The sequence below is a fragment of the Syngnathus floridae genome, chromosome 22, assembly GCF_059516105.1.
Source record: "Syngnathus floridae isolate MCC-2025c chromosome 22, RoL_Sflo_1.0, whole genome shotgun sequence".
Lineage (NCBI taxonomy): Eukaryota > Metazoa > Chordata > Actinopteri > Syngnathiformes > Syngnathidae > Syngnathus > Syngnathus floridae.
The window spans coordinates 5,354,892-5,373,190 of NC_142434.1; the positions used below are offsets into that span (position 1 = coordinate 5,354,892).

The 18,299-nt window shown below is 42.3% G+C and overlaps 1 protein-coding gene across 6 annotated transcripts in view; it reads right to left on the reverse strand.

Moving 5' to 3' along the window:
• Positions 1-18,299, reverse strand: part of cacna1c (calcium voltage-gated channel subunit alpha1 C) — an 80,297-nt gene that overhangs the window by 29,818 nt on the left and 32,180 nt on the right. For all 6 annotated transcript variants that reach the window (XM_088367565.1, XM_088367566.1, XM_088367562.1 and 3 more), the window contains exons 4-5: positions 3,465-3,604; positions 573-712 (exon numbers count right to left, since the gene is read on the reverse strand). In XM_088367565.1, coding sequence (XP_088223691.1) covers positions 573-712; positions 3,465-3,604 — 280 coding nt within the window. The remainder of the gene's footprint in view (positions 1-572; positions 713-3,464; positions 3,605-18,299) is intronic.

Here is an 18,299-nt window from a genome sequence, read left to right on the forward strand (position 1 = left end):
CAGGCCAGATTGACTTTTGGGTATTTTCCAATTTTTTTCTGGACAGGAAGTGTAAACTTTTTTAACCTTAGCCAATTTTTGTTTTTTTTTTCTCTTAAAAATATGTTTAAGCAATAGAGGTGAAAATTTTTTCCATAACACCTACACACACATTTTTTACAAGGCAAAGCGGCTGTCCATGGACAAAATTCTCAAAAACACGGTCACCATGACACCAATTTATTGGCAAGTGGAAAGGGTCACGGTTGTGGTGCAGCATGGGAACAATGCACACGCCCACCACACACGAACACACACACACATGAACACACACACGTTACAAGCGGCAGATAAGTTGTCTGTCAGCCCATCTGCGTTAGTGGCCAAAGAAATCAATAATCCAACAGGAGAGCAAACAGGAGGAGATCAGATAAAGCGCAGGTAGACAAAAGTGTGTTTGTTTATTGTGTGTTATTGCGGCTAGCGTCAATACCGGCTCAGTGCTTCATTTCATCCCCATCTTCAGCCGCACCTGATCCCCAGACGCTTCGATTGTGTAGTTTTGTCCTTCCTCTACCACTCTGTGTACTTACTGGGTACTCCTGAGACCAATCGGAGGGGTCGGAGTACTCGGAATGCCCTCAGAGCCTTGACGTCGAAACCCGCCGCCTTGCCTCCGATCGGAGCGGCCCCGTCACCCTTGGTGGCCTGCTCCAAGATGGCGCTGAACAACCTAAAAAAACAAAACAAATGGAAATAATTCTAAAAATAGAATTATAATATTGATATCCTACTCCAAATAAACAAACGTTTATTGGTGTTGTGATGCGTATTTGGCACGAGATTGAACGCACACAGTGAAATCTGACTATTTATGAGCAAATAAACAACTGTAAGAGTTTGAATAGGAAATAAACAAAAGTGCAGGTCTCATTTGACCCGCTTTTAACTTTAATTTCAACTCCAGGCCCTGCAAAATTGAATTCACCAACCCATCCATTAGTTTATTAATAATTTAAATGGACTAAACTGAGACATTAACCGAGCGTGGAAACTTTATGTATTTTTCTAAATGGCTGGAGATATCATTTAAAGTGCTTCTCAGAGGAATACCAGCAGCGAGATAGAATATAAACACGATCATTATTTTGTCCTTCCGCCATGACGATAATAATATTTTTTTCATCTGCTGCCATAACACTTGGCTTGAAATCTTGCAAAGTTAAAAGTGAATTTATTAAGGCTGTGAACTCTGTGATACGGTGCTCGTTTGTTGCTAGCAAAGCTAGCTGCGCGTGTTGTACACTGGTGGGCACTAGCTAAAGTTAAAAAAAAAAATCTAACGTTAGCTAGCTAGTCATTTTTAATCTTCCAATGAAAATTAAGGCTTTAGTGTTGAAATAAATTAAAATAAAAAATAATAAATTAAGCAGAGCTAATGTACACAACGTGACACAGCTAACGTATATCGCTCGCATGGCTAATCCACGTGATGCTAACTGGCGGGAACGAGCTGCCGTGAATCAAAATAAGAGCAAAATTAAGGCTAGATAGCTAGTAATTACTAATCCCCGATGAAAATTAAGACTTTAGGATTGAAAGCATGTACATTAAGCAGAGCTAATTACCTCACCTCTCACCACTCCAAAATTACCATACAATACCATTTTTTTCCCCATCTGCGGCTGCCTCAAAGGCCACTCAGTGCACATTAGTCATGGACAATTATCAATTAGCACACATGAAATGACCACTTGAAAAGAGCACTTAAAAAGCATCTCCGTGTCACTCAACCTGCCTCTCAATTAGACTCCCGCCTGCCTTTGACACTGTCTGTAAAAAGCGCGTCAAGGATCCCGCTGATTTGCATTTTTGCTCCGACGTGGCATTAAAAGACAATTACAGCTTTTGTCTGCGTGTCTTCAAGCTTTGGCACCGGGACAAACTCTTTCACCCGTATGCTGACCATTCCAGAGGGGCGCATACACTGTCATTTTTCATTTCCACACTTACACACACACACTCACGGGTTGGCTGGCATTAAGACGACACACTCATACGCAGCGAGATGAACATACCCTGGATATGCGCAGTGTGAGACATGAAGAGGGGGATGTGTATTTATGCGTCACTGTTTTGACTAATATTTTTTTTATTCCGTTCCATATATAATTTCTTATGTCTGTACAATCATTTTGAACTGATTAAAGGCAATCTGGGAATGTTACTACAGTGATCCCTCGCTACTTGGCGTTTCGTTTATCGTGGCTTCACTACATCGCGGATTTTTTTTCCAAATTACAAAAACATTTAAAAGTCAAAATAAAACTTCTAAATTGAGTAAACATGTGTCTAACCTTTAGGACGATGTAGTATTGCTCCAAATGTTCGTTTACATTCCTTTAGAAGTCTGTTTTCGCGTGTTAGCATGATCACGAATTAACATCTTTCCGCTAACTCGTTAGCCTGCTCAGTACTTCTTCTTGGTGACCGTAGTTCGCGGATTTCACTTATCACGGGTGGTTTTTGGAAAAGATTATCCGCGATAAACGAGGGATTACTGTACTCCATGTTGAATCTGCAAATATCCAAGCAACAAATAGCGGTTAGCTTGATTAGCTTAGGCTAATATTCGCTGCACCGTGCTGAAAATTTGTCATTAATTCATCGGCTTTGACTCGACTTTAATCCCATGATAGTCAACCGAAAAAAATCTTTCGTCGTCCATCGTAGCACTTAATATCGAGTCCATTAAGTGCTCAGTGTCACTTTCAAGGAACAATCTGCCGGTAGGAAGCTAATTGGTGTTATTGATGTTTACCAGGGGCTAATTGGGGGAGACCCGCTCTGTTGTTAAAAGGTGACATTCCTAAAACACAGACTGACAATATTCTTTGATCCACACTCAGCCAAGGTCAGAGAAAGAACTCATCACTCGTACAGTAGAACACGAGCGCCGTGGCGGCTTCTTTTGTAAGCATAAAAGCCTCTGTCCAGACGTAGACAGTAAAAGCTTCAGACAAGCAAACAGAAAGGCGAGATAACCGTCTAAGGGTGGTACAGGTTGTGTTTATGCCAGAGGCGCTAGCACCGTGATGCTAGCCAACACACACATTCATAGTCAAAGACACGCATGCAGAAGCTTAGCAGCCATAGTTGCTGAGTGGCAGATAAAGAAAAACAGCGCAGCTCTTGCTATCAGCATCTAACAAGCTAATCAGTTTAAAGCTCACCAATCCACTGGAGGCCAAGGTTTAGTGCGGCTTTAAAACTTGATTCACTGTGAAAGATTACTTTACGGTTATGGGAAACGGGGGCCTTTGTGACTCACTCACGCTGCCATTGCAAAGCTGTCACAGAGAGAAAGAAACTGCTCCATTGTCGGAGCGGTCATGAGGTCACTGAGGAATTCTGTTAAGAAATGAGTTAAAAAAAAAAAAAAAAAGAAGGGGCGGGGGGGAGAAGAACAATCGCCGCTGACTCACCCGACCACTACGATGATGAAGTCGAGCAGATTCCAGCCGTTCCTCAGATAGGCATTAGGGTGGAAGAGCAGGCCGTAGGCTATCACCTTTAGGAACGCCTCCACGGTGAAGATGATGAGGAATAAATACTCCACGCGCTCCTGCAGGGGAGCACACAACACGTGTTTATTTTCCTACATTACATAAAACACCTCCATCCATCCATCCATCCATCCATCCATCCATCCATCCATCCATCCATCCATCCATCCATCCATCCATCCATCCATCCATCCATCCATCCATCCATCCATCCATCCATCCATCCATCCATCCATCCATCCATCCATCCATCCATCCATCCATCCATCCATCCATCCATCCATCCATCCATCCATCCATCTTTGGAGAACAAAGTTTTTTGCGTCATTAACACAGCATCTTGATTATTTAAACAAGGATTCACACATCTTTCCGCAACTGCACACAAACACACACACGCGCACACGCACAAACACCCACACACACACCAAAAGTTTTTCTGCAGACATTGTTATTGTAGCCGTGACCCCTGACAGAGAGGGGGGTCCTGGGAAACGGCCCAAAACGGCCTTAACAGAATTTAGGGGGCGGGATTACATAATATTACAAGCGTCGTCACAACAAGGACTTTTCTTCTCCACCTCATCATCTGTCACGTTATATAAATAATTTCATAAGGCAACCATGCGGAACTAAGATACCAAATCAACAAGGAGCTGCTTGCACCCGCTCGCTCCCTGATTCATTTTTGAAAACACAAAAATATCTGCTTTCATCCATCACTCTGTCTAAACTGCCCCTTGAGTGTGTCCTGGTGCTTTCCCATGGTCGCACGCTCGCGCCTGGCTCGGGCTCCCGGGGTCAAACGGATCTCAGCAGACTGCTGTGGGAGGAACCAGAGGAACCTGACGCTGAAGCTACAAGTCGGCTAAACGGTGACCTTAAGCATTTTGTGTCAGACATCACACAAAGTGTGCAAATATGTGCTTTGACGTCAGAATAACAAACTTTTTGGCGAGTGTACATCGAGACGTGTTCTGTTCTTACAGTTTATAGTAAAAGTCTACACACCCCTATTTGAATGGCACATGGTGCTTTGTGACCTCTCCAATGCAATTAAAATCTTGTTGTGAGGGTGTGCACACTTATGCAACCAAATTATTTCTTCTTTTTTTTTTTACTTTCCCTTTAAAAAGTTAAATTTTATTGTTAACATTTTTTAAATGACTTATCAGTCTCTATGACAAAAAAAATTGAACAGGGGTGTGTAGACCTTTTATATAGATCAATCGAATCGATCAAATTTGAAATATTTATCATCGACACTGTACACAATCTATTTTGCTCAGAGAAATGACAAAAAGTCAATTGAAGGTAGCAAATGAGACCAAATCAATAGTCTACTTGCGTCGTCATGGTAATTCAAGTAATTTAATTAGCACAGATTATGTGATGATGATTATGAAGTGTTTGAAAGACAACATCCTTGAAAGGCAATTAAAAAATTTCAGCTTCAGTGGAGCTGGTCCGTCTTATTTGCGTCGCAAGGTGAGAGACTTTACATTTAACACCTTTATTATATTTATTCCTTTTTTTTTTTTTAAGTGTCACGAGCAGAAGGGGCTCAACAATTGTTTTTATATTCATCACTTTCCGACACACAGCGAGCAGTCTAATTATGAATCTGCTAGTGACAGGCCTGCGTGATGCTCTGATGTCTAATAAAACAGAAGAACATGTGGTCGGGGCATCTGAGCACGTGCGGGAGTATAACACACACACACACACACACACACACACACACACACACACACACACACACACACACACACACACACACACACACACACACACACACACACACACACACACGCACAGGCAACACACACGTCTTCCGTTCATGCGGCCTTGCAAAGGGCAAAATCGATAAAGGGGAGGGGCAACTAATTTGGTTAAGAATGAAAGGGTGAAAGAAGAGAGGATGGGCAGATGAATGGATGGATGAAAGCAGGCAGAGCGGAAAGGTGAACGCGTCGCTGCAATAATTCGGTTAAGTGTAATAGGTCAACTCAGCCGCCAATCCATCAGCGCAGCCAATCGGATTACAGCATTGACATTCTATCGCACGGTGGCCCTCGTTCCCTTTCGCCTTGACCTTCTGCTTGCTTGCGTGTTCGCCAGGATTAACCATTTTGAAGCCGGACGTGCGAGAGTAACTTTTTTTTTTCTCCATCAATGCAGTTGCCAAAGTTTTCTTATTATTCCTCACACATGAAGACTTTTTTGTGCACTGTTCTTGTTTTCCTTTGGTCATCATTCATTTTTTTGCCCCCCAGTGTTCCCACCTCATCTCTTTCTTTCTTTCTTGTTTTCACACCCACTCTCTTGCTCAATCTTTCTTCCTGGGTGCCAACCACAAGTTACCATAGAGACCAAGATGGGTTCCCAAGTTACCATGGAAACTGCGGGCTGCGGCCGCAGCGGCAGTTGCGCTTACCCGCACGCAGATGACACTGATCAGCGCTGTACCGAGAATACCCGCATCACATCGTCCTAATTGCTACATTTGTGTCACGGTCTGCTTCTGCTATTGTGTGCAATTGTTTGTGTGTGTAAGTGTGTGTGTGTGTGTGTACAGCATTCCTCAGATATGAGCAGAATAATAAGCACAAAATGGAAGTTTTTCTAAAAAGTAAAAAAAAAACTTTAATTAAGTTAGGAATGAAGAAATAAATATGAAGAAGTAAATAATAAAAATACAAAACAATATTCCAAAATAAACTAAAATAGAAATTAAGAACTAATTTAAATAATATAATATAAAATTTCCTTCAATAAATCTTTCGGAGTTTATAGTATCAATTTACCTTTTAAACCAATTAGGTAAAAAATGAAAGTAAAAAAAAAAAAAAAGATTCTATAGTGTTAATTGACCAAAAATACAAATAAAAATATATATTTTAAAATGATTTAATAAATGAAAAAAAAATCTGTCTAATTGTAAAAATACTCATTCAAAATTGTAACTAAAATCAATTAAATTCAAATGGAACATCATTAAAAATATTCTTGAAAGGTGTGTAGCGAAACACGCTAGCATTGCACACTTGCCACCATTTCAATTAACAGACTTAAGCTCTGGAAGGGATTATCTCGTTCAAGATGAGAATTTCCGAGCTCGTGTATAGCGATGACCTTTGACCCTTGCTAGATCACCATGCACTGATTGGAAAGAGGCCGTTAAAGCTGACACCACGACCGAAACCTAATTTCAACGGAACGTATAGCTAACATAAATCTTGCTTCTCTATTTTTATGCAAACAAAAATGTTCATCACCTCAGAGCGACACATCAAAGTTTCTTCATTTATTAATCACGTCACTTTCGAACAAATCAGGCGCGGCGGCTCCGCCTCTGCGCCGAGCAAACAGACGGGAAATGCATTACCATTAAGCTTTTATTGTCTGGGATTAATTATTCATTAATTCACTGTCTTCATGTGCATTTCTTTCCTCTGCTTCGGGTTAGGGCGCCCGGAGCGCCGACAAGGCCAAATACGGTCCCCACATCCAAGCGAAGTGAGTTTTATTCAACCTGACCTGCTCGCTTTTAGAGCAAGAGGGAGGGGAGGGGGCGTGGGTAAAATCAACATCATAAAAGTGCCTGTAAATACAGGCAAAGGTGTCAAAAAAGGGAGGACGATATTTAGAAGCGAGCAGAGAAAGAAGGAGAAAGCGTGAAACGGAGTAATTGGTCTAAAAATAAAAGAACACAGAAGCATAAATCATCTCCTACAGACAGCCCGCATGTGTGCACGGGCGAGCGAGAAAGAGAGAGAGAACCTTGCGAGACAAGAACAGGAGATGAAGGCGGTAAAAGAAAGCTTGGAAGATAATGAAACAGTGAAGGTGAACGACTTGAAGCTCTTTTTCTTTCCGGGAGGTACGAGCGCCGAGGTGCAAATGAAGACAAAGCAAAAGCGGCGCGGCGACGCAGCCGTCGCGCGTCGAGATGCTGCTCGCTAAACTGACAGCCGAAGATAGATTACGAGATCGTCGTGCATGACTTCAGGCGTGCGCATGTGTGAGCCATGTTGCTCCGTTAGGGACTATAAATAAAAGACAGGAAGCAAATTGAAAGAAATAATGCTTAAAACATGATGGAGACAATTTGCCACATGATTCAATCGAATGAAAAGCAATGGAATGAAATGAGCCATTCATTTCAATGACCATTTGAGATACAAATACAGTAATCCCTCGTTTTTCGCGGATAATTGGTTCCAAAAACCATCTGCGATAAGTGAAATCCGCGAAATACGGGCACCAACAAGAAGTAGTGGGCAGGCTAACGAGTTAGCGGAAAGATGCTGATTGGCGATCGTGCTAACACGTGAAAACGGACTTCTAAAGGAATGTAAATGAACATTTGGAGCAATACTACATTGTCCTAAAGGTTAGACACGTTTCCTCAATTTAGAAGTTTTATTTTGACCTGCTTTTTTAATTTGGGAAAAAAATCCGCGATGTAATGAAGCCACGATAAACGCAAAGTAGCGAGGGATCACTGTATTTCAAATTAAAGAATTAAACTTGGAACTCGAGGCGCCACTCTAACTATGCACCAAATGGATCTCAACTAAGAATAAATTGTTCTGTTTTCGAGCTTCTGTTCAAATAAAAAAAAAAAAAAAGGCTCACACAATGTTCTGTGAAACCAAAGAAATCCTCCTTTTCTCTCACGACACGGCGAATTTGTTGTTTGGTCGCTATCGCGGCCGAACATACCCCTCAATCTCCTCCGAGAGCCCCGGAAAAGCCCCGCGAATGTGTGTGCGAGTGTGTGTGTGTCTTATGTGGCTCCATCATTCCTTCCTAGTTGACACCCGGTCGAGCGGAACCAAACCAATGCGGTGAAAATAGAGAAACAGAACGAGAAACAACTCGGTGTATTTCTTCGAGCCGTGTTACTGATATTATCGCCGTCTCCGGTATCGAGCAATTAATCGTCCCGTGTGCTTCATTTGCATGAGACGCATTGATGAAATAACATTGAAGAGCATGAGCGCGGTTCCCCTAGCGATGGCACCATGACACCCGAACAGGATTAACTGCAAACACCCACTCCCCTTCCGTTGCCATAGTAGCGCTGTTGAAAAACGACGACCCACGCGCTATAAAAAGACAATCCCAACTTCCAGAAAGCTACAAGTTCATCTTATATGATGGGGAAAGGAAATATTAGGAAACCCCATTGCGGGGTTTTTATTATTAAACACATGAAGGACACGGCGAGTAGGCAAAATGGCGACTTCGGGACTCGCTGGTCGTTAGGACGTTGTTAGCTAAACCTGCATAGCATAATGAGATCTAATACGTTAGCTTCATCAGGTCAATTATCTGTCATAGTTTATCTCGCATGACTTTGGAGTCAGCCAGTCCTTCCTCAAACATCTCAAGTTGGCCCTTTTCGCACTACACTCCCTAACGATAAGACGACAACATTCCCGGTTGCTAGCGTGCCCTTATATGGAAGTGCTGACTACCAGGAAGTAAAAAGGCATCAAGAAGTCGTCCGCATTTCAACCGTAACCCAAAACGCATCACCGTATAAAATCTTTGGTATGTCCCGAAGCTCGGAACACTGAGACACATTCGTTGACGGTATACTAAGTGCAGTGCGAAAAGGCCTCTCAGATCAATCTTGTCCTTGTGTTTCCACCAATGTCCTCCAAATCCTGTCCTGTTATACTAATTAAATCTATCCCCCTTCACCTGTGCCCCCCCCACCTGTGTCCGGAGCCCCGCCCCCTGCAGTGCGAGGCCAGTTAAGTTGTAATCACTGCCCTTGCGTCTCTTCGCCGTGCCGCCAAAGTCGGCCTCCTGCTGTTTGGCCAATCATTTCCTTCTGCCTCGCATCTGTCTTGTCAGCACATCACCGCTCCCAATCATTTCCTCGGCCTCTCCCTCGCGTGCTACTCGACAGTTTGTAGTCCACCTGTTTCTCGCCTTTTAAAAAGCCTTCGCTTTTACCCTCTTGGAAGTCCGTCCACCTGGCTTTTAGCACCCTCACTCCACTGAATGTGACTGAACGTTAGTTTCGATGAAGGATGAGGCGAGGAGAGAGACTCGGTGTGAAGAACCCTCGTATTCTCGCAAAATGATACGCTGAGAGTTATGATCATAATGTGACGCATAGTGTGTGAAAAACTTAGTCGATGAATGGCACTTGTGGACAGATAAGAAAGATGTGTGTGCGGAATCAGTGAGGGTTTCTCACAAAGACCCTTCTTATGGTTTTTGGTCGATATCACTATAGAGTGCTTTGGCGTCGTGGTCAGAATTACTCAGTCATTATGACAGAAGCAGAATAATAAAATGATGAGGTCTTATCATAAGTAGGCCTATATTTGAACAGTAAGTCTCTTAAAATGTATTTTCTGAATTTTAATTAATTTTTCAACACCCCACACAATAAATTTAATTAAATAAATAATAATAATAATGAAATAATAATATAAATAAATAAAATAATAATAATAATAATAATAAATAAATAATAAATAGTAAGAATAAATAATAATAAATAGTAACAGTTGATGAATGGCGCTTGCGGACAGATTGATTGATTTGATTGATTGATTTGATGATATCTTTATTTCGAACATCCAAAACAAAGCAAAACAAAACAGATAAGAAAGATGTGTGCGCGGAATCAATGAGGGTTTCTCACCGAGCCCCTTCTTATGGTTTTTGGTCGATATCACTATAGAGTGCTTTGGCGTCGTGGTCAGAATTACTCAGTCATTATGACACAAGCAGAATAATAAAATGATGAGGTCTTATCATAAGTAGACATATTTGAACAGTACTAGGCCAGTAAGTCTCTTAAAATGTATTTTATGAATTTTAATTAATTTTTCAACACCCCACACAATAAATTTAATTAAATAAATACTGATAATGAAATAATAATAAAAATAAATAAAATAATAATAAATAAATAAATAATAGTAAGAATAAACAATTTTTTTCAATTAAATTTTCTTTGTTTTAAATAGTACAATTTTTTAAATAAAATCTTCATTTTTTTTAAGATATAGCATATATATATACATATATATATATATATATATATATATATATATATATATATATATGTATATATATATATATATATACAAATCTCTCAGAAATTGCTAACTGTTTCATGTTGCTAAATGGATTTTCACCATGGTAACATTAGCTGAAAATGTCCACCCTGTCATCGAGCCTTTAACGACAATAAATCTCAGCCTGTCAACACACAGTCGAGTCAGACGGCAGCAGATGACAATGTGGCTGCAAGGACGTGTTGCATTTCTCCATTTCTCACACTCCCTTAATTGGTTTGTGTATAGTACCGCTAACTTTAGTTGTTATTGTGATCATTACAGTTTTTCTTTGCTAACTTTTCCGTGTGTTAAAGTCGAAGCTTGCGTCTTGTGTGTCTCTGCGTTTACATGTGTACTTCTGAGTTAGCCTCTCATTAACTTCCCACCCAGCGCTGTGATGTGAGCCCCCCGCTGAGTCTGGCATGCTAGCCATCCTCGCGGCTACATCCCTCCCGTCATTATCTCGCTTTTGTTCGCCCGCCGTTTATCTGTTGTCCGTCTAATAATCACAAGGTCTCTTTCTTTTCTCAACTTGACCCTTCGGTTACAAAACGCACACGGCAGACATTTGCATTTTAACCACAGAAGAAAAAGACGCCAAGCAGTCGTTTAAGTCCGTGGGGAGCACAGATGTGTGCTAATGGCTTGTTTCGTAAGAGAGGACAAACTGTACTCGGCGTCACGGCGCGCACACCCGCAGAAAAAAGGACACGATCAAACATGACAAACGGGAAATACAGATTCGGTATCATGGCCGTCCTTCACGAGAGGACGCGCCAGTGACGGCGACAAATAACTCCAAGACGGCTGAAATTAATTAGAGAATGTATGGAAGGACACAAGGGAGAAAGGATGAACAGGATCTACAATGCCTCCAGATGCTCAATCTATTAATCGGGCCTTAAACGTGAGCATATTGTAAGCTCCACAAGTGCGCGCGCTCCCTTGCTAGCTCGCCGTCTTGCTTCCCTCCGGAGCGTCCCCATTAGTTCTGCTTGTTCGGCCTTCGATGGAGCCTGTCCCCCCACGCCGGTCCCATCGGAGACGCAGTTGGAGCCTCATCAATCTCCCGGCAGAGAAAACTGACCCCGAGGTGAGATCCCTGCCCACAACTAAAATGGCTGACATGGGGGCAGGAGAAGAAGAAGATTCGGATGGTTTCGAGAGGGTCGTCTTTGTGGGGTCCCCGAGTGTCGAGCGACGGCAGTTTAGCGAAATGGAGATTTCACGCTAGGGCGCAGTAAAGGGCAGTGAGGGTAATAAGCATTCAAGATTTAGAGGACAACATTTAATCCAGATGCCAAAACACAAAGAGCTAAACATGCACAAGAAGAATGATGCCTCATAGTACATAACCCTTAATATCAATTTGCATTGTTGCCGGGTAGACAATTTGCTGAGTTGTTTTTAAGTCGGGGGGACAATACAGTTAGCATGAAAATACAGGAATTTCAGGTTAGCAAAACTTAGCAAAAATATTTGACAGAATTTCCCAACATGCAATTTGGCTACCTACTCTGCCTGAATTGTAAACAGCCAACAAGTTCTTTTTAATCACAGCACTGTGACAGGGCACTGACCCACTTTAGTACTTCATTCATCACCTGACAAGCAACATTTTTTGCTTCTCCAGCTTCTCTCTGCCCCAACCTTGACTTCCCTCCATAAAAGATTTTTTTTCCCCTTCAGTCCTTTCCTTGAGGTAACATTCCATTAAAAAACTGCTACCTTTGAATAGCGTGGTGAAAAATCGACATGTTATGGCTTAACGTTGCTGTTTTTTAATATGAGCGAGAGCGCTACAAGTAGCAGCAGCTAACCCTCCTAGCTTAGTTAGCTTAGCTCTAGCTAGCTTGTACGACAGAACCGCTTGTGTGAGCGTTCGTGTTCTGTGACAGCCTGCTCGGCGTGCGACAAAAGGCCTCAGGCGCTGTCGCAGGTGTGATCAATGAACACCATGACGTCAATTAATCATCCTTGAGGGGGTAATGGAGCCCATCGTAACAAACATCTATCTCCATGTTTAGCTTTGTGTACTGCGATTGTCGTAGCACGTGTACAACTTTGCTTCTTATCGAGACTTACGAAGGCGGAAGAATTGTTACGCAATGAAAAAGACGCGTTACGCTAGCTCTCTTTGTAAGTATATACAATGGGTGTGCCTAATAAAGTGGCCACGTGACTTCACCAGTTATTCCAATTATCTGTTAGGCACATAGACATTTTTTTACTTCGTTGTGTAACTAAAGTTGTCCTAACTTTCAGGAAGGTTCTATTAATAGACAGCGGCTAGCGTGGTGTATCCATCTATGCACTTGCGTATCTAAACAATGGAGGTCTGTGATTTGTTTAAAGCAAAGCGGCGTGTACCTTAGAATAGACTCCGTGGACGTGCGCGGTGCTCGTGGGTGTTTGAGCACTTACAGAGACGAAGCTTTGCCCTTTTGTGTTTGCTTATCCACTCAATACGCCGCCTGTATGTCAGATAACTCAACAGATAAGTCATTCTGAGCATTTCGTTAATTGCGTGTTTTGCACACAGATGGCACCTCAAATCTTTCTCCGACAGGCGACGAGCAGTAGCCTGGGGAGTCATTATGAAAAATTTGAAATGTCGTTCTGTTCCCTCTTCCAGTTCCCACAGGGGAGAAGAAACACCCCAGTTAGCGGCGCGGCGCAGCCCGGCCCGAGACGCGGATGCTAGCCAACTTAAAAGTTAGCGTTTGCGTCACACGCTACTTGTTTGGCTGCACATTTCGTAGCTACGCCACATTGGACTAATCCCCAACTGCCGTGAGGCTCCGACGGAACTCAATATGAACCCCCGCAACAAATAAAAATACAACTCTGCAACTTCTATTTTTAACCGCACAGCGTCTCCGCTATTAACTCACAACACTTTGTCTTAAAATGACTTTTTTGACGTGACATTTGTACGCCGTGGAGGTTTTCCTCCACTGCTAATAAAAGATAAGAGTATAAATGATTGCAGCTGTGCTAGCACATTCATTAGCCAGCCTGCTTCCTCTTCCGTCTCCTCCTCTTCCTCCTCCATTGCTGGATAGTCATTAGTGGACTAATATATATATATATATATATATATATATATATATATATATATATAGTAATTGATTAAACCACTTTATTAGGTACACCAAGTTTCAAGTAAGTTTTGTAAGCTTCCATTTGAGAGTTAACTTGGTAAAGGCGAGACACACGCATACTGCCAAGTGAGGAGGGATATAGAGAGGGATATTTTTAATAAAGTTATCTAAAACTGTCCCACCTCTGCCTCACATCGACCCACATTCCAGCTCCCACAGAGCACACGGAGGAGAAAGGAGGAGGTTGAGAAGAGCAGCACCTCGATTCCATTTCGGTTTTAATGTCACTATATGGTTTTACTTCGTAAAAATATTTTGTCGTCGCTCACTTCTACATCCCTCCAGCGCAAAGCGTGACGACAATGTGATGCAAAGTCATGGTGCTGAACCATCCGCTGACATTTTACCATCTGCTCACTTGTGTCACCGTGCGTGTGTGTTTTATGACTGAATGTTCAAGCGGTGGCGACATGTGACGGAATAAAACTGTGATGTAGAGCCTGAATGCATCTTTTTAATTAGATAAAGTAATGAAGTAGACCCGGTGAAGGCCCATATTCCTATATTGATCCCCCTCATTAAATCCATAGCCTCCTCAAAGGAGCGTAGATAAGAGGTTCCTCCGAAAGGATTTGAAAGCTTTGAGATAATTGAGATGCGAATTGTGTAAAATGGCCAACGGTGCTCAATTTTTCCTCTCTCTAATGAATTCACCGTTTAGGCCTACTTGACATCGAGTTTTTAATTCCTGTGATGATTCACGCGTGGTTGCGATAGTGAACGGTGGGAGGAAGAATGGTCAGGATCAATAAAGGTTCCTGCTCTTAATGTGAGCCCACACGTGGAAATGCGCAGAGAAAAGCTATGAAATCTTGCAGATGAAGCTGTGATGCGTTCAGGGACGCTCAAATATTGGACACTTGGACCGGGACTGCTGTTGTTCACCATTTTTAAGTGTTTTTTTTTTTTTTTAAATGTATCAAATATTCATACTGAGAAGTGTTCCTAATATTTTGGAACTTTTCCATAACAAAACCCCGCAATGGCCAAAGAAACAGCTTGCTGTCATTTCCCGTCCTGATACTTTTGTAGGACATCCATCAGGTGTGTGTGCGTGCGTGAGTCCGCACGTGTGTGCCTCAGCGACCTCCCTCCCCTGCACCCCTGCACTCTCCCGCTCCTGGGAGGTGACCCAATTTCCCATCATCCAATGCGGCTGCTGCTGCCTTCTTGCCTACCGCGACTGGCGCCGCTGTGTCGTTGCCGTAGCGATATCGCCAGGGCCTTTAATGCCGACTGTGACTGCGCCATGAATAATGGATGGGGAGAGTGACAAAGTATTCGGCGGAGGGGAGGAAGGAAGGAGAGGATGAGTGAAGGAGGACAGATGACGGGATGAGGGTGTCAAGGTGGAGATTTATATTGTTCAAAATATGTGAATGAGACGAAACATTAATTTTGGAAATTTGAAGGTTGGTTGCGAGCTTGTTGGCTTTTCTTTATGAACAAGAAATTGATTTTGCTCAGGAATATGGAAGAAATGTCATATAAGAGGGTGTGCACACTTGTGCAAACACATTATTTGACAAGACAGATTTGACAGGACAAAATTCATGAAAACCTATTTGAACAGGGGTGTGTAGACTTTTTATACCAACTGAATGAATATCTACTAATAAATTTAGACGACTGTAAGCGAAAGAGTCCCAGTGTTGATTCAGCTTTTTCCTTTGCAGACATGACAAGCTCCGCCTCTTGGGTAACGCGGTTTGACGTAATCGGAGTTGAAGGACAGACGGGACGAGTCCTACAGGTCACTCAACATCTAACACGAGGCTTTCGGGACACCGCTCAACTGTGTGTGAGTGGTTTTGCGTGGCCGGCGGCTAATCTATGCTGACTGCAGCACACACCTGTTGAAAAGCACTTAAACGGCACACGTGTGTCCCGAGTGCCACCCGCCTAAATTCCCATCGCAATCAAAGCCGTAAATCAACTCAACAATTTACATCATCAAGCGAGACCCCGCGGCGTGGCCGTAGCGACGCGCACGCGCGCAAAAAGTGCTAACTCATTGGCTCGGCGTGAATAAAATATTTCCCTCCGTGTAAAAGGCTCAAAAGTGCCTACAGAGCTTTTTTTTTTTACTTGCACATTTGCGGCAAATCAAATCAAAGATGAAGTACAGCAAGCAGCCTGCAGGGATGTTGTGGGAGATGTTTGTTATGTAAAATGATGCTACATGCTAGCTATTAGCAATTATGACATTTATTTGGATTGATTTTAGTCTAATACAGATTATCGTTGCTACTAATCGTATAACAAATCGCAAAATTGAATGGGAAGGAAGTAAAACAACCGATTATTTTTCAAAACCGTTCTTAGCCCGCCCCCTGATCGTTTCTGTCCACAGTGAGACGCTTGTCTGCCACTAATGATGCCAATGCATAAGGATGCAAGATAAAAACAGAAGCATCTTTGAAGTGTGTGCAGACTGTGTGTGTCTGTTTTTAATGAGCTGCTTTCTGAAGCGGCGCGTGTGCGTGCGTCTTCTGTCCGACTTGACCGCAGTTATAAAACCATGCGGAGGCGCGCTATGAGGTTGCCAGGACATTCCGGCGACACCTGCGACCATATTTGGATTTTTCATACCCTCCGCCCATTCTTCCCGTAAACGCTCCTTTTTCTTACAGTATATCAAACAAATTGATGTGTGTATGTGTGCGTGAGTGTGTGTGTGTATATAATAACGGAAAATACTGACAAGCTGGTGCCTGCTTTTACTGTTTTTGGACCAAATACCACCTGCCACTAATCCAAGTTTGGGCCAAAACTATCAAGTGAAGTTGTTTTAAAGCCACAGATGAACACAAAATGGTGTATTTGGGAATTCTGTCCCTAAATACTTCTGTCTCGCCACTTTCCATAGTGGAATGCCTTTTGGATATCTTGTTTCCTGGCAATGTGAGGTATTATTACTGCATGAATTTTTGTAAACGCGGAATCTTGTGCTAACAGGCTAGCTTGCGCGGGTCCTTTTTTATTTTTTTACTCCTAATGTAATTTCTCTCCTCGCTCGTTCCTTCATTTAATTAGAATGCCATCTTCAATTTACTTGTGATCTAATCCAACACACACACCATCCCTCCTGCTCTGCTGCAGTGTAAACACGCTGTGTCATATTAAAAAGTCACAATCTGCCGTGTCATGATTGGGATGCTCAGTCGCCGTGAGAATCGGAATTACTCCAAGGAGGCCTTGATTGCCTCCCGGGAATTCTTCCGCGAGGTTTATTCTCCGGGTTCTCCAAAATGGAGGTGTCTGACGATGATGCAGTGTTAAAAAGTCTCCCAAATGGCGCGGAAGGATACGCGAGGGCTCGTCGGAGAGCGAATGAAGGCTGACAGCGCAGATCGGCCCGTTTGTGACGTAACCTCATCCGCACGTGGGCGAACGAGCGTCGTAATCTTCAATCAAGTCCAATTTAATGAAACACGCAGACGCGCGAGAAGGGATCGGGGGGAGGGGGCGGCGAATCACTTATCAGTCCATTCACAGACAGATTGAGTTGTGTCATCATCTTACAAGGTTGTTCACTGCAGCATGCCAGCTTAACACCAGTGCGCTGCGACTCTCACAAAGCTTTTCATTTGGGGATTTAATGGAGTTGAAATGACGCTGTGAGTTGGAAAATGTCGATTCATAATGTGACGGGATTGTTGCCTTTGCATTTTTCGGACTATACGGCAGATTTGAATTGCTTTGATTTGCTCAAAATGTATCAGTGCGCTTTATAATCAGGTGGATTTTTGAATTGAAGTTGAATAAAGTTTGACATATTTTGGTTTGTTTCATTTAATGTGGAGTAATGTGTCAAATAGTCTGAAAAATACGGTAGCAGGAAACATCCTACTTAGTACAATTTCAAATAGTGATTTTGAATTTAAATTATTATTAAAACATTTTTAAAAATTACAAATTTAAGTAATTTTAAATAACCTATTTTCCGGACTATAAGGCGCACCTAAAAATTGTTCTCAAAAGCCGACAGTGCGCCTTATAGTCTGGTGCACTTTATATATGGACCAAATTCCTAAATTTAAACTGGTCCGAAGCATTGTGTCATGAAATCAATCATAAGTGGCCCGCTGAAGACTATGAATTATGAATCAAAAAGACTATGGATAATTATTTTGTGATTATAAAGTAACTTGTTGTGTCTTAATTTGAAATAAAAAAGATAAAATGGAGAATGATTTGATTTGGATTAAAAATCAGACATGATGCATTAATGGTGCGCCTTATAGTCCAGTGCCCCTTATATAAGGACAAAGTTTTAAAATGGGCCATCCATTGAAAGTGCGCCTTATAGTCCGGAAAATACGGTAGTAATTTTAAATAGACAACCAAAAATCAGGCCTCCCGCCATTACTACAAAACTTTCAATTGATCCACATACTACAACTGCCATTTTTTTTCTAAGAACTTCCTCTGCTAGCAATGTGCTAAGCTTAGCTCCTCCCCCATAATGCATAAAACTTCAAACAATAATTCCA